This window comes from Ranitomeya variabilis, chromosome 6, assembly GCF_051348905.1.
Source record: "Ranitomeya variabilis isolate aRanVar5 chromosome 6, aRanVar5.hap1, whole genome shotgun sequence".
NCBI classification, from domain to species: Eukaryota; Metazoa; Chordata; class Amphibia; order Anura; family Dendrobatidae; genus Ranitomeya; species Ranitomeya variabilis.
In genome coordinates, this window is record NC_135237.1 from 158,625,576 (window position 1) to 158,642,932 (window position 17,357).

The 17,357-nt window shown below is 45.7% G+C and overlaps 1 protein-coding gene across 3 annotated transcripts in view; it reads right to left on the reverse strand.

Annotated features, from left to right (window-relative positions):
- The window catches only part of HECW1 (HECT, C2 and WW domain containing E3 ubiquitin protein ligase 1), a 414,968-nt gene that overhangs the window by 128,706 nt on the left and 268,905 nt on the right, over positions 1-17,357 (reverse strand). For all 3 annotated transcript variants that reach the window (XM_077269169.1, XM_077269167.1, XM_077269168.1), the window contains 2 exons: positions 11,200-11,369; positions 345-487 (listed from right to left, as the gene is read on the reverse strand). In XM_077269169.1, the coding sequence (XP_077125284.1) occupies positions 345-487; positions 11,200-11,369 (313 nt within the window). The remainder of the gene's footprint in view (positions 1-344; positions 488-11,199; positions 11,370-17,357) is intronic.

Here is a 17,357-nt window from a genome sequence, read left to right on the forward strand (position 1 = left end):
TGACAGAATGGGGGCGCAGTATGGGAGCAGCACATGACAGGATAGGGGCGCAGGATGGGAGCAGCACATGACAGAATGGGGGCGCAGGATGGGAGCAGCACATGACAGAATGGGGGCACAGGATGGAAGCAGCACATGACAGAATGGGGGCGCAGGATGGTAGTAGCACACGACAAGATTAGGGTGTCACAGGATGCAAGCAGCACATACCAGGATGGAGACCATATACCTATATAAATGCTCACCACCCAGGAGTAGAATGGGTTCAATAGCTAGGATACTATATAGGACTTATCAAATTCAACAGCTTCATCTATCAGGCAGAACTAAAAAGTAGAGCTCACCCAATAGCATGCCTTTCCAACAGCCTCTGCACCGGCATAGATAGCTTTCCCAGAAATCGTTTGATGATTGGCCGACTCTTTGCAAACTTATCCTTCACTTCGACTTCTAGGACATCAGTTGGCAGAGAGACAAAGCTGTACAGCTGTTAAAGTAAGAGATTACTGTTAGACAGGTGAAGGCGTGTGCCTGCATTTTATTAACAGTAGAATGGAACTGAAGTGCAGTACCACATGTGAACACACTGAGGTGCTGCACCACATGTAACAGCCTTAGGTGCAGTCCCACATGTGAACAGCCTTAGGCGTAGCACCAAATGTAAACACTCTGGGTGCAGCGGCCACATGTAAGCTCGCTGAGGTGTTTATGACACCCTGGGGAGCAGCGCCACATGTGAGCTTGCTGAGGTTTGTATGACACCCTGGTGCAGCGCCACATGTAAGCTCGCTGAGGTGTGTATGACACTCTGGGGTGCAGCGCCACATGTGAGCTTGCTGAGGTGTGTATGGCACTCTGGGGTGCAGGGTCACATGTGAGCTCGCTGAGGTGTGTATGACACCCTGGGGAGCAGCGCCACATGTGAGCTTGCTGAGGTGTGTATGACACCCTGGGGAGCAGCGCCACATGTGAGCTTGCTGAGGTGTGTATGACACCCTGGGGAGCAGCGCCACATGTGAGCTTGCTGAGGTTTGTATGACACCCTGGGGTGCAGTGCCACATGTGAGCTTGCTGAGGTTTGTATGACACCCTGGGGAGCAGCGCCACATGTGAGCTCGCTGTGGTGGGTATGGCACTCTGGGGTGCAGCGCCACATGTGAGCTTGCTGAGGTGTGTATGACACTCTGGGGTGCAGCGCCACATGTGAGCTTGCTGAGGTGTGTATGGCACTCTGGGGTGCAGCGCCACATGTGAGCTCGCTGTGGTGGGTATGGCACTCTGGGGTGCAGCGCCACATGTGAGCTTGCTGAGGTGTGTATGACACTCTGGGGTGCAGCGCCACATGTGAGCTTGCTGAGGTGTGTATGGCACTCTGGGGTGCAGCGCCACATGTGAGCTTGCTGAGGTGTGTATGGCACTCTGGGGTGCAGCGCCACATGTGAGCTTGCTGAGGTGTGTATGACACTCTGGGGTGCAGTGCCACATGTGAGCTTGTTGAGGTGTGTATGACACTCTGGGGTGCAGCGCCACATTTTAGCTCGCTGTGGTGGGTGTGACACTCTGGGGTGCAGCATCACATGTGAGCTTGTTGAGGTGTGTATGACACTCTGGGGTGCAGCGCCACATGTGAGCTTGCTGAGGTGTGTATGGCACTCTGGGGTGCAGCGCCACATGTGAGCTTGTTGAGGTGGGTATGGAACTCTGGGGTGCAGCGCCACATGTGAGCTCACTGAGGTGTGTATGGCACTCTGAGGTGCAGCACCACATGTGAGATGCTGAGGTATGTTTGCACTCTGGGGTACAGCGCCACATGTGAGGTTGCACTGGTGTGTATGATACTTTGGGGTGACACACTACATGTGAGCTCGCTGAGGTGGAATGTACGGATAGTAGGTAATAAATGTTGCGTTGATCGTACTGAAAGTCACAGCATTATAAGAAGCACAGATAACTGGTGTAGCACAGAATAGCTCAGGAGATGGCAGTGCAGTGGGTACTAAGAAGGCAATGGACACAAAACTTACACATCATAATTTAAATATAAACGCTGTCTGTTGTAATTAACATCTCTGCTGGCAACAATGTGAAATATTTATTAGATGCTCTTTTAATTATCCTTTAAAAGCACGTAGCTCTGTGTGCCAAGGGACAGGAAATAGTCCCACACACCAATGAATATGCACTCGCCGAAAGACTTTAAGAAAATGACTACATGTGATTTCAATGAATTAATTCATATTGACAACTGTGTATTGTAAATCCCCAAAATGTCAATTCTCTACTAGACATTGGCCACAATTTTCCATTCCGTGGGTATGCTCCGACTTGGGCTCTGTCCTAGTGACCCTGTAGCCATCCACAGTCCTGTGGCAAGAAATGTCATCAGGAATGTTGTACAACACATTAATGAAAGTGGCGCTAGAGAGCACATCCATCAACATATCACAAACTCACTGGCACTTGGTTCTTATCATCTAGGAGAGACGTGATGCTACAGTCACCTATGCTGGATGGGACACTGAACAAGCAAAATTGTCACACATTTTATAAGGATAAAATAATTGAGTCACTTAAAAAGTAGTATGGATATCGCGCTACTAGGGTTGAGTGAAACGGATCAGACAAATTCAAAAATCGCCGACTTTCGGCAAAGTTTTCATGAAACCCGACCCGATCCTAGTGTGGGATCGGCCGTGAGGTTGGCGATCTGCGCGCAAAAGTCATGTTTCATATGACGCTTTCAGCGCCATTTTTCAGCCAATGAAGGAGGACGCAGAGTGTGGGCAGCGTGATGACATAGGTCTCGGTCCCCACCATCTTAGAAAAGGGCATGACAGTGATTGGCTTGCTTTCTGCGGCGTCACAGGGGCTATAAAGGGGCGTGCACGCCGACCGCCATCTTACTTCTGCCGATCTTAGCATAGGGAGAGGTTGCTGCAGCTTCATCAGAAGAAGGGATATAGTTAGGGAGGGAAGATTAACCCCCAAACCGCTTGTGCTGTAGCGATTTCCACTGTCCAACACCACCTTTTTTTTTCAGGGACAGTGGAGGGTATATTTTTGTGCATCAGCTCTGTAGCTTATTAGGCTGCCTTATAAGGCTCCCTGATAGCTGCATTGCTGTTTGTACGCTGCTGTGCAAACCAACTGCTTTTTTAAAAGCAAAAATCCTGTTGCTCCTTTCTGCACAGTTATCTTGTTTATTTGTCCACACTTTTGTGTGCAGCAGTCCTTTTTATTGCTGCCATACTTGTCCTGAGATCATTGTAGGGAGATAGAAATAGTACTACAGTCCTTGGATTTTTTCATATATCTTCCAGCCACTTGCTGCCACTTACATTGTGTTGTTTTATACAGTGGCCTGAGTTTTGGTTCAGTCTCCCAAAAAAACGTGAGATTCAAATTCTCACAAAGTGGATATACTTCAGTCCTGTTAGTTTGTCGTATATCAGCCAGCCACTTTCTGCCACTTACATTGTGTTGTTTTATGCACAGGCCCTAGTTTTGGTTCAGTCTCCCCCCAAAAAAGGAAGATTTAAATTCTCAACAAGTTTATATACACCTTCTACCTTGTTTTACAGTACCATATAACGGTTGTTATTTTGGTTAGATTTTCCAAAAAATGATGGAAGAGCCCGTGGGCGGTGGTTCAATACTGACCGAAAAACGGTCAGTGCTGCTGGTTCAATACTGACCGAAAAAAGGACACGTCTGGCTCCCCAAAATGTTGATGATCTAACCTTCATTAAAATGAACCAATCATGGATTTCAAATTATTTTGCCCCACCTTCTTCCCCTGCTGACACGTAGCTTGCCTGAAAAATGTCTTGCTTTTGGCCTCCTCTTACAGACTTCTCCAATTCCTCCATTTGCAGCTGCTGAATGTCCACCATAGGCCATTTTTATACCTCCCTAAATGGGCTGACTTCCCCCACAGGGCCGTGGTCACCACTTGGCGAAAGCACCCGTGCGAGTGCCGTTTGGACAGGTGGGTGGGTCCACTCTTGGGTGACGGCACTGGCACAGGGTCCCTCATAGTACAAAGAAGTGTCTCTGACGGTGGTGGTGCACAACCAACGTCAGACACACCGTCGTAATATGACGGGCCCTGTGCCAGTACAGCCGCACACACGAGAGAGTGTTCCCCCCCAGCTCGAACAGTGCTCTACCACTTGCAATACTTAACTCTCCCTGCTCCACCATTCTGTAGTCTGTGCTGTTAAATCCTTCAATGGCACTGCCAATACATATTTGTTGAAATGATAGATGATAGTTAAAATATACAGGGGCCCTGGCCTCCATTTAGACCAGTTAATACTTTGCGCCTACTACCACTGTTTGCTACTCAGCAGAGGAGCCCACCCCTGTACCTAGCTATGCCACCTGTTTATTTATGAACAATTTTTTAGCAGACATTTAGCCCACTTTATTATTTGGGCCTACTAACGTAGTCTGCTACTCAATATAGTTTTCCTCCACTGAACAAAGCAATGCCGCCTGTTTAGTCCTGTTACCACATTTGAACTGCATTTAGCCTACTTTATTATTCATCATCATCATTATTATTATTATAATTAGAATTATTATATTATTATAATATTATTATTATAATATATTATATATATTATTATTATTATTATATTATTATTCATTATTATTTATTATTCATTATTCATTACAGTTTTCCTCCACTGAACAAAGCAATGCCGCCTGTTTAGTCCTGTTACCAATTTTGAACTGCGTTTAGCCTACTTTATTATTTGGGCCTATATCTGTGTTTCCTCCTCATCCTGCCCATTGCCCAGCCACTGCTAGATGAGTCTGCTGGTACATTGACCCAGACCACTACATTCCCCTTGCACTCTACACAGCCACAATCTGACCCTGCTGAAAGTCAGGTTCCCCTTCCCGCATACTATACCACCTTACACGGGAACAAAGAGGAAGGTGCAGATGAAAGTGCAGGTTCCTTCATCAGGTGGGGGGGGCATACTCGTTGGCGACGTCACTGGCACAGGGCCCCTCATAGTACGCAAAAGTGTCTCTGCCAGTGGGAGGCGCCACCTGCCGTCAAACACACACCGCTGTACTATGAGGGGCCCTGTGCCAGTGCCAACGAGTGGGCCCCCCTGCTTGCTCAGGATCACAGCACTTGCAAAGTTGAAATATTTACCTCTCCCTGCTCCACCGCCGTGACGTATTCCGCGTTTCCTGGGCCCACAAAAATCTTGAGCCAGCCCTACCCCCCACACAACTTTAGCCAAACGACCCCCAGTTTTCAATGCCTAACTATTATTATAAAGTAAATTAAGATTGAAGCTTAAGTAATAAGAATTGATGTTTTTGGCATTAAAATGGGCACTGTAGGTGTTTTCCTGTCCTCTACTCACTGCTGACTTTGATTCCCCATTGACTTGCATTGGGTTTCGGGTTTCAATCGGACCCCGACTTTTTGCAATAATCGGCCGATTTCACCCGACCCGACTTTTGACAAAGTCGGGTTTTGCGAAACCCGACTCGATCCGAAAAAAGTAAAAGTCGCTCAACTCTATGCGCTACAGCTATGACCTAGAAAATGCCTAATACCAAAAGAACCGCCTTGAGTAGAGTGTCAAATTGATACTACTGCTTGATACTGTACTAAATAATCAGCTTCAAATTGTGAGTCTTAGCCCTGACGATGTGCGCAAAATAGATGTTAGTCCCACTGCACCCGCCAGAGAGTGTGTGTGGTGTGTAGTACCAGGTATCAATTCCACCTTGCACACACTGAAAAATATATAGGTGTCCGGCGCCAATGCTAAATCGTGCCTAATGGTATGTAGTGAGCGAGTATAGGTTACACTATACACACTACAGACTATTGAGTCACTTTAATGCATTTTATACAGTCATTTCTAATTTGTTCTGTTTAATAAATACATAAAGCGACACCACAGGTAAAAAATAGAAATCCACAATAATCTATATATATAATTGTCTAAGGTCCACTTCCGTCTATTTATCTGTCTGTCTGTCTGTCGCGGAAATCACGTGTCGCTGATTGGTCGCGGCCAGCTGGGTGCGACCAATCAGCGACGGGCACAGTCCGGCCGCGAATTGGCCCCTCCCTACTCCCCTCCAGTTAGTGCCCCCTCCATACTCCCCTCCAGTCAGTGCCCACATAGCGTTAGCAGTCCGTTAAACAGACTGCGTTACACCGCGGCATAACGCGGTGTAACGCAGTCTGTTAACGCTGTCATTAACCCTGTAAGTGTGACCAACTTTTACTATTGATGCTGCCTATGCAGCATCAATAGTAAAAACATATAATGTTAAAAATAATAATTAAAAAAATCATTATATTCTCACCTTCCGGCGTCCGCGGCAGCCTTTCCCGCTCCATGCGAAGCTCCGGTCCCAAGAATGCATAGCGGCAATGACCCCTGATGACATAGCTACATCATCACGTGTTATTGGCGCAAGGCATTACTGGGAACAGAGCATCGCTAAAGGCCTGGGCTGGATCCAGGGGCTGCCGGAAGGTGAGAATATAACTATTTTTTATTTTAATTCTTTTTTTAACAGGGATATGGTGCCCACATTGCTATATACTACGTGGGCTGTGTTATATACTGCGTGGGCTGTGTTATATGCCGCATGGGCTTTGTTATATACTACTTCGCTGTGCTATATACTACGTGGCTGTGCAATATACTACGTGGCTGTGCTATATACTATGTGGCTGTGTTATATACTACGTGGCTGTGTTATATACTACATAGCTGTGCTATATACTACGTGGCTGTGCTATATACTATGTGGCTGTGCTATATACTACGTGGCTGTGCAATATACTACGTGGCTGTGCTACATACTACGTGGGCTGTGCTATATACTACATGGCTGTGTTATACACTACGTAGCTGTGCTATATACTACGTGGCTGTGTTATATACTATGTGGGCTGTGTTATATACTGCGTGGGCGGTGCTATATAGTATGTGGGCTGTTATATACTACGTGGGCTGTGTTATATACTGCGTGGGCTGTGCTATATACTACGTGGCTGTGCAATATACTACGTGGCTGTGCAATATACTACGTGGGCTGTGCTATATACTACGTGGCTCTGCAATATACTACGTGGCTGTGCTATATACTACGTGGCTGTGCTATATACTACGTGGCTGTGCAATATACTACGTGGCTGTGCTACATACTACGTGGGGTGTGCTATATACTACATGGCTGTGTTATATACTACGTAGCTGTGCTATATACTACGTGGCTGTGCTATATACTACGTGGCTGTGCTATATACTACGTGGGCTGTTTTATACTGTATGCTATGTGGGCTGTGAGACTCTTTCACCCGGGGCCCTCAAAAACCTGGAGCCGACCCTGGCTTCACTGATTGGTCGCGCCCGGCTGGCCGCGATCAATCAGCGACAGACGCAGTCCGGCCACAAATTGGCGCGGGATTTCAACCACACTTTGCTAATTGGTTGCGGCCTGCCGAATCCTATGTATTCATTGCATTATTCTGAAATCTTCATAAATAAACTACATACATATTCTAGAATACCCGATGTGTTAGAATCGGGCCACATCTAAATGACCACTCCCTACTCTCCTGCCGTCAGTGCCCGCGCCATACTCCCCTCCAGTCAGTGCTCACACAGGGTTAATGGCAGCGTTAACGGACTGCGTTATGCCACAGTGTAACGCGCTCCGTTAACGCTGCTATTAACCCTGTGTGACCAACTTTTTACTATTGATGCTGCCTATGTGGCATCAATAGTAAAAAGATCTAATGTCAAAAATAATAAAACAAATAAAAAATCATTATATACTCACATTTCGTCGGCTCCAGAATCCAGCCGAGGCCTTTCCCGCTCCTCGCGACACTCCGGTGACCGGTCCATCCATTGCGGTCTTGCGGGATGATGACGTAGCGGTCTCTTGAGACCGCTATGTCATCATCTCGCGAGACCGCAATGCACTCTTGGGACTGAAGTGTCACCAGGAGCATTGGTAAACGCCTCAGCTGGATCCGGGGGCCAATGGAGGGTGAGTATATAACTATTTTTTATTTTAATTATTTTTTAACAGGGATATTCTGCCCACATTGCTATATACTACGTGGGCTGTGTTATATACTGCGTGGGCTGTGTTATATACTACATCTCTGTGCTATATACTATATGGGCTGTGCTATATACTACGTGGCTGTGGTATATATTACGTGGCTGGGCAATATATTAAATTGCTGTGCTCTATACTACGTGGCCTGTGTTATATACTGCATGGGCAGTGTTATATACTACGTCTCTGTGCTATATACTACGTGGCTGTGCAATATACTACGTGGCTGTGCAGCATATTACGTGGCTGGGCAATATACTACGTGTCTGTGCTATATATGACGTGTCTGTGCTATATATGACGTGTCTGTGCTATATACTACGTGTCTGTGCTATATACTATGTGGCTGGGCAATATACTACGTGGCTGGGCAATATACTACGTGTCTGTGCTATATACTATGTGTCTGTGCTATATACTATGTGTCTGTGTTATGTACTATGTGCCTATGCTATATACTACGTGGCTGGGCAATATACTACGTGGCTGGGCAATATACTACGTGGCTGGGCAATATACTACGTGTCTGTGCTATATACTATGTGTCTGTGCTATATACTATGTGTCTGTGTTATGTACTATGTGCCTATGCTATATACTACGTGGCTGGGCAATATACTACGTGGCTGGGCAATATACTACGTGGCTGGGAAATATACTACGTGTCTGTGCTATATACTACGTGGCTGGGCAATATACTACATTAATAAATATACAGAAAATGACATTATATTGTATCGGGGGAAAAGATAACAAAGAAAAAGGCCCACCAATAGAGCCGAAAAATAACCCCACTATACATATGGACAATAACAGGACAAACTGCAAAACTCACTAAGAAAAAACAAAAAGCACCAACAGCAATTTTTTATCCAAAATATCAAAAATGCTTTATTATAATAAAATTATTGAACAGATTCAAGGGAGACATGGGGGAACATGCAACAATGCGACACTGAAAAATGCCCAGTGAGAGCAGTGGACAGAACATACATTAGATATATAGATGGAGGGTACCATCAAAAATAGACATATCACGGCTAATGCACAGCACAGCCATTAGCAGATGTGTACCCGTAATTAATTATCATGGTGACAATCCATATGAGGCAAAAACAATATAGCATGAAAAGGGTAATGGGAAACATACCGAAGTGTACACGCCAGTCACCACGCCGTCCACAGCTCACCCCGACGCGCGTTTCGGTTACGAAACCGTCCTCAGGGGGCAATATACTACGTGACTGGTCAATATACCATGTGTCTGTGCTATATACTACGTGTATGTGCTATATACTACGTGTCTGTATTATATACTACGTGTCTGTGCTATATACTACGTGGCTGGGCAATATACTACGAGGCTGGGCAATATACTACGTGGCTGGGCAATATACTACGTGGGCTGTGCTATATACTACGTGGCTGGGCAATATACTACGAGGCTGTGCTATATACTACGTGGCTGTGTTATATACTACGTGGCTGTGCTATATACTATGCGGGCTGTGTTATTTGCTACTTGGCTGTGCTATATTTCTCTGCTGTATCTGTGCATCATGAATCGTGGTATGTGTTAAAGAGGGGAGCCCACTGAGACTTCTTTCGCCCAGGGCCCTCAAAAACCTGGAGCCGGCCCTGGCTTCACGCCGCGAACAATCAGTGACAGGTGCAGTCCACCCGCGAATTGGCGTGGAATTTGAACCACGCTTCGCTAATTGGTCGCGGCCGGCTGAATCCTGTGTATAAACTGCATTATTCTGAAAACTTCATAAATAAACTACATACATATTCTAGAATACCCGATGCGTTAGAATCGGGCCACCATCTAGTACTGTATAATGGGCAAACACTTCTGTATTATACAAGTCAATATAATGTGTATTACACTGCCCTCTAGTGTACAGAGACAGCATCTATCTGTACCGTCCAAGAAAACATGTTTCTCAACTCCAGTCGTCCCAGTAGCAGATCATGTGTTCAAGATTTCCTTAGTATTGTACAGGTGATGGAATTATCAATTGAGGAATACTAAGAAATTCCTAAGAACATAATCTGTTTGTGGGCCATGAGGACTGGAGTTGAGGAACACTGTATATTATATATATATAGCAATTAAGAAAGACCCACTTTTTGTTAATTCAGCGCTGGAGTGGTGGCACTAATGTAAGTTCCCTGACCATAGGTATATACTTACCAGCCGCTGTCTTCAGCTATACCCAGTGCCGGTCCGGTCCCGATCTGCCATATTGTGACTGCAACTTCTGACTGACCAGAAGTCAGAGATAGGACTCACAAGCTCCCAGTGTAAGTCTATGAGAGGCTCATTCTGGTGTTCATACACTTGCATTGAGAAGTGATCTCCGGCTCACCCAGCGATCACTGGAGCGATCCAACAGATCACAAAGTGTAGAAGACAACCGGAGCAGTAAGAGAACAGATGAAGACAGCGGCTGGTAAGAATACTGGGGGCAGAGAACTTACATTAGTGTCACCAGTCCAGAAATTATATTAAAAAAAAAATTGCTGGAGTGGGCTTTGAGGGAATCTGTCAGCAGGTTTTTGCTATGTAATCTGATGACAGAATGAGGTAGGGGTTAAATCACAGAATTCAACTAATAAGTCACATGTCCGGCTGTGTGGTGTTGTTTATTTACACTGAAGGTTTTATCACCTGGTGATTATCATTGCTGTGACTAGATGGCTCTGCTTGCAAGTCCGACTCCACCCCTCCCGTCATAAGCAGCTCAATGTCTACAGCCAATGTAATTAGAGAGCCTGGTGTGGGCGGGGTTAGCTTTCACAGCTCTGCTCCATTGCTAAAACTAAAAACTCTGATTGTATCAGAACTGTGGCACCCAATAAACTAAGTGATGCATCGTTGGATTCAGGGTGCCTTTGCCAACATCATACTGCACTCAGATGAGGTAGCAAAAACCTTTTCCATTAATAGGAGATTTACTACATCCTTGGACTTCTTGAAGCCATATTCAGTTGCACTTGATCTCAGCCATTACCCTTCATATCTTACAAGGAAAGCAGTATTTTCTTCTCTTTCATGAAGTCACATACCTCTCTTTTCCAAACCGGATTGACTGTGTTGCATATAATTTTTGATCTTTTCTCTTGGCCATGGTGAGGGAGCGCAGGAAAGATGCTGTGTTTTCCAGGCTGGATAGAGATTTTCAGATATGGGTCTGGATTGAAGAACATCCCTTTCTTTAAACCCAAAGCTTGGAAGTCTAAAAATGCAAAAAATTGAAAAATAATGTGGCATGGAAAATATAAAAGAACTTTTACAAAACTATTAGGATAATCACAATCATACATATTAATATTAGTGTATGTGAAAATTTTGCATTTGTTGAAAAAAGTGATGGAAATGCAGCTGCGGGATTTAATGATACAGCAAACCATTACTTAACATTTATCATATCACATACCATTGAAAATATTAAGTTAAAGGGTAAATGGATATTGTCAGATAGTGCTTGTAAAAACATGCTCATTGGCAGTTTATTGCTTATTACTAGAGATGAGCGAGCACTAAAGTGCTCAGATGCTCATTACTTGAACAGAGCAACTCCTAATGCTCAGATGCTTATTTCAAGTAACAAGTATAATGGAATTCAATAGGAAATCCAAGCATTTTTCCAGCAGACCATAGAAGGAGGTCTGGGAGGCAGTGAAAATGTTGCACTGGAGTGCCTCATTCAAATATTAAGCAAGTGTAGTTGTGGTACTTCTACACTCATAAAAGATCTGCACATAGTGCAAAGGCAGAAAAAAAATTCTAAGGAGGGTCATCCATACACCCTTGTAGGCACCAAATGGAGGGTCTCATTAAAATATAAAGACAGTGTAGTTGTGGTACCTCTACACTAATAAAGGCTGTGCACACAGGGCAATGCCAGAAAAAAATTCTAAGGAGGGTCATCCAAATACCCTTGAAGGCACCAACTAGAGAGCCTAATAAAAAATAAAAAAGTGTCATTGTGGTATTTCTACACTCATAAATGCTGTTCACACAGTGCAAAGCCAGAAAAAATTCTAAGGCTGGTCATCCATGCACCCCTAAAAGCACCAACTGGAGGGCCACATAAAAAATTAAGAAAGTGTTGTTGTGGTACTTTTACACTCATAAAGTATGTGCAAATAGTGCAAAGCCAGAAAAAAATTCTAACTAGGGTCTGTCACGGGGGTACTGCAACAGAGAGGAGCCATAAGACCGCAGTCTGGAGTGTGAGATCTCAGCTGACCATGATTAACAACTTCTATCCCCTATATAATCTGGGTCCTGACTGAAACACATCATCAGAGCTAGCTTCTGCTGCATGGCTTGGAGGAGAGTTGTTTGGAGGTTATATAAGGAGTTTGGTGGATTTATCTGTGAATTTTGTTTGGGTTGGTAAGTGTGATTATTCCCTTTCCTCCTCTTTATTTGTTTTTTTTTTCCCTCCCTCCACTCCCCGGTGCATTCCTCTGTTATATGTGAGTGGATATTTGTATGCTGGGTATTTTCAGTGGCCCTTGTTCATTTTGCCTTGTTTGTCTGGTTGGTGTACTGGGGTGCATGATTGATCCCCTCTTCCCTGGGTGGGGGAAGAGAACAGGTGGAGGGCGGATACAGGAAATAAGGCAAGGTTGTGGTCCCGGCATCTTCATCTTCAGAAGTACCCTGGGGAATAGGGTGAGCTAGGGAGCCCCTTATTGTTAGGGACAGGGTAGGAGCCTCTGGTCCAGGGTCACCAGCCAATCGAGTTGTGACATTAGCTCTGACCGAAACCATTTTTTGATCCATTTTGGATCCTATTATAGCTCTCACAGGGCATCTGCACCAGCTCAGTCTTGAGGCAGCAGATCTACGCACTGTTGTTTTGCAGTACTCTAATACAACGGGTGTAGGAATCATGTCTCCCAGGCAAACCGTAGTGGAGTCCAAGATTGCTTTGCCTGACAGGTTCTCTGGGGGGCGTGACAAGTTTGTTGTTTTCAGGGAGGCCTGTAAACTGTACTTTAGGTTACATCCTGTTTTCTCAGGGACAGAGGAGCAACGTGTGGGGATAATAATCTCACACCTTCAGGGAGACCCCCAAGCATGGGCATTTTCTCTCCCGTCTGACATCCAATCACTTCAGACAGGAATTTTTTCTGGTGCTAGATCTTATTTTTGACTACCTCGATCGCATTTCCTTGGCCGAGTCCACACTGCATCAGCTCCAGCAGGGAGAAGGGCCGGCAAAGGAGTATTGCTCTGAGTTTTGGGGGTGGTCAACAGACACTAAGTGGAATGACCCTGCACTCCGTAGCCTGTTCTGTGAGGGGCTATTAGTAAGGGTAAAGAATGCCTTAGCCCTGTATGAGATTCCAGTTTCCCTTGAGGAGGCCATATCTCTGGCTATCTGGGTTGATCGCCGTCTTCGCCAGAGACATAGAGAGACATCCCAATGTGTGGGATGTCCTGGGCCATGGGAGATGGAGTCTGAGACATCTGAGGAACCCATGCAGGTGGGTGCGGCATTTCTTCCTAGAAAACAGTCTGTTGTTCGGCACAAAGGGGAGTGTGTTTCTATTGCGGTAAAAGAGCCATTTTGTGGGCAGGTGTCCTTACAGACCTCGCAGTAAAACAACCGCCGGAAAACCTTAGGCCCGGGTTGCAGGGAGGTTAGCAACCTGGGTGTTCTTATCACCTCTATGGGTAGGACACAATTTTTTCTGCCAGCTGAGATTCACCTGGGTGAAATTAACATTGTTGTGTATGTATTTCTGAACAGTGGGACGGAGTTTAACTTGATTGATGCTAGGTTCGTCCAGGTTCGGGGGCTCAATCCACATACTCTGTCCAGACCCATACCCATAATCGCCATAGACTCTGCCCCCTTGAGACAGGGGTATTTTACTCAAATCATCCAAGGTTTACATTTTCAGGTAGGGGCCATGCTCTCTGAAGTAATTAACTATAAATATTTGTCAAACCGGAGAAATGTATGTTCTCAGTTGAGGAGATCCCTTTTCTAGGATATGGGTTATCGTCCATTCACATGGATCCGGCGAACATTTGGGTGGTACTGGATTGTGATCGTCCTGAGGATTTGAAGGTGTTATAAAGGTTCTTAGGTTTCGCCAACTACTAAAATAAGCTTATCAAAAACTTTTTGGTAGTAGCCAAACCTCTGACAGATATGACTAGGAAGAGGACGGACTTTTCCAAGTGGTTTAGTCCAGCTAGGGAGGCATTTGATACCTTGAAGAGGTGTTTTGCATCTGCACCGTTCCTCATACAGCCTGACGTCACTCAACCTTTTATCGTCGAAGTTGACGCATCTGAGGTGGGAGTGGTCATGGGTCATCTGCCAACCAAGTCGTGACAGGGTCAACCATACATCCTTAAAGGCAAAAAGTGGAGGGCCACATTCAAATATTGAATATTTAAAACACTTTATGTGCTGCTATCATCTGGCAGTGTGGAAAAGTCAGGGCTAAACTAGGCTTTGTTCATTTTTATCAGTGTGAGCCTGTCAGCATGTTCTTTTGACAGGTGAAAGCACCCTCGGCAGCACTAATAACCCACTCAGACAAGATGCTAGCAGCAGGGCAGCACAACAAAGTATAGAAGAACAGCTCATTACAGGTGTCCAGCTCTGAGACTCAATAGTTGAAGGTCGCAGAGGAATTAGGGAGTACTCTGGTTTTATAGGCCAGGTACTGCTTGACCATCTTTAAAAACGTTTCCCTCCATGTCAAAAATACCCGGTCATCAGGGCCTGGATACTGAGAGGGTGTCATGAAATTGGCCCAGGCCTTTGACAGTGTGTACCCCTGCCTCTGCTGTACTTGATGTGTGTCTCCCTTGCCTCTCCTCCTTGATTACGAAAGGAAGCTTGTAACCTTCCACTAGCGTTGTCTGATGGGAATTTTTTCAACATATTTTTGCCTCTCCTCCTTGATTGGGAAAGGAAGCTTGTAACCTTCCACAAGCGTTGTCTGATGGGAATATTTTCAACATATTTTCCACAATGGCCTTTTGGTATAGCACCATTTTAGTAGACCTATCCTCCGCCTCAGGAAGGAAAGATGCAAGGTTCTCCTTGTAGCGTTTGTCCAGCAGGGTGACCAACCAGTACTCTTTGTTTTGCTCAAGATGAGTATAACACGAGAGTCACGGGAAAGGCAGCGGTACATAAAGTTGGCCATATTTGCCAAGGTCCATACAGCTAACCCTTCCCTGTTTCCACCATGATGATGACTCTCCATCTCCTTCTATTTCCTCTCTTCCTCCTCATTCCCTTCCCATCCTCAACCATCCACGTAGGAGAGATACTAGCCTTTGTTGCGCTAGTAACCAGCTCCTGTTTCTCCTCCACTTACTCATCCTCCACCTCCACATTGTTACACAATCTGCTCTGAGCAGATGAGATGAGGCTGGGCTGTGTAGTATCTCCTCATCTCATGTCTTCCTCCACCTCCACCTGGTCCGCATGCAAAGCTTCATGTTTAGCTGTGAGCAGCGACTGTTTTAGTAGGCACAGATACGCATGATCGCCACTCACCATCTTTGTGGAGTCCTCAAATCTTGGAGAACCACACAAATGTCAGACATCCATGCCCACTCTTCAGTTATTATGGGTGGAGGCTGATCAGAATACCAACAGGCGTGTTAGAGCCAGTATTCCACAACTGGCCTCTGCTGCTCACAAAGTCTTGTGAACATGTGCAGTGTGGAGTTCCAGAACCTAGTGATGTCGCACATGAATTGGTAAGCTGGCACTGCCATGCGATGCTTCAGCACTGCCAGAGCGGCGGCACCTGTAGACTTGTGGAAATGGGTGCTGATGTGGCATACCTTGACCAGAAGCTCTGACAAAATTGGGTAGGTTTTCAGAAACGGCTGAACTACCAAGTTGAGCATGTGGACCAAGCATGGAACATGTGCGAGCTTGCCAAACTTCACAGCTGCGATCAGGTCATGGCCATTATGATACATGACCATGCCTGGTTGTAGATTCAGCATTGAGAGACACAGATATGTCAGGTCTGTTATTCCTTTCAATAACTCTTTCGATTTTCGCGGTTTGTCTCCTAGACAAATTAGCTTCAGCAGAGTCTTTTGCAGCTCCGCTGAGGCAGTGCTGCAGAGCTTTCAGTTTCCAGCTGATGTGGTCGATGTGCTCTGCTCTGAGATAACACATCAGAGATGGAGGATGAGGAAGAGCAGAAGGGGTACAGAAACTGGAGTGGGAGGTGGAGAAAACCCTGATAGAAGTAGGGCCAGCAATTCTCGGCATCGGTAGCACATGTGCCGTGCCAGGGTGGGACTCAGCACCAGCTTCCACAGTGTTCACCCACTGTGCCATCAGGGTAATGTAGTGTCCCTGGCCACAATAGCTTGTTTACGTGTCGGTCATTAAGTGGAGAATGCCAGTAAGTGTGTTGGTATGGGCACATGTGCTGGTACAAGGTGGGGACACCAATTCAAGAGAAATAGTGGTGGCTGGGGACCGAGTACTGAGGGAAGGCTGCCGCCATGAGTTGGTGTAAATCCTCCATGTCTGCAAGCCTCTATGGCAACATTTCCATGGCCTGCGGCCTGGAAATGTGCCCGTTTAGCATTTGGGCATGTGGCTGGAAATTTTCTTTTTTGTTCCAAGGCTTGGGGTAGGGACAGCTATTTCCTGTGGACAGCTATTTTCCAGCTGCTATGGTTCAAGGGTCTGTCCTAAAGTCTAACCACATCAACAGGATCTCTAGTGAAGAACCAAATGGTGACTTAGATACACCCCTCCAGGCTCTCCCCTGTCTGTGGTGAAGTGGGTCCACACCCACCAGCGTGACACCATGTCCCTACTAAGTGCAGATGCACCTATGTTAAACCAAAATTCAAGGTATTGTTTCATAAATCTACATAACCTCTCTAGCAAGGTGGAAACTGTTGAGATAATGTATGGGAAAGAAGCTGCCACTTGCAGAAAGAGTGTGTATGACCAGAGATGGTACACTGCAACTGCCAAGCGTTGTTATTGCAGTACCCCCAAAAGTATAAGCCATATGCTTGTGCCTCTTTGAGGTTAAAACTGTGCTTTCTTCATCAGCCCGTGTAAGTGTTGCTACACAATTTCCACCACCATCTTCTCACTAGGCAGACCACAATCACCCTGTCCTTTTTTATATATAAACCTGTCCATTATCTCGTGTCCCGGTACACCAGGGTCTAGGACTCTTTAGCTAGGCCT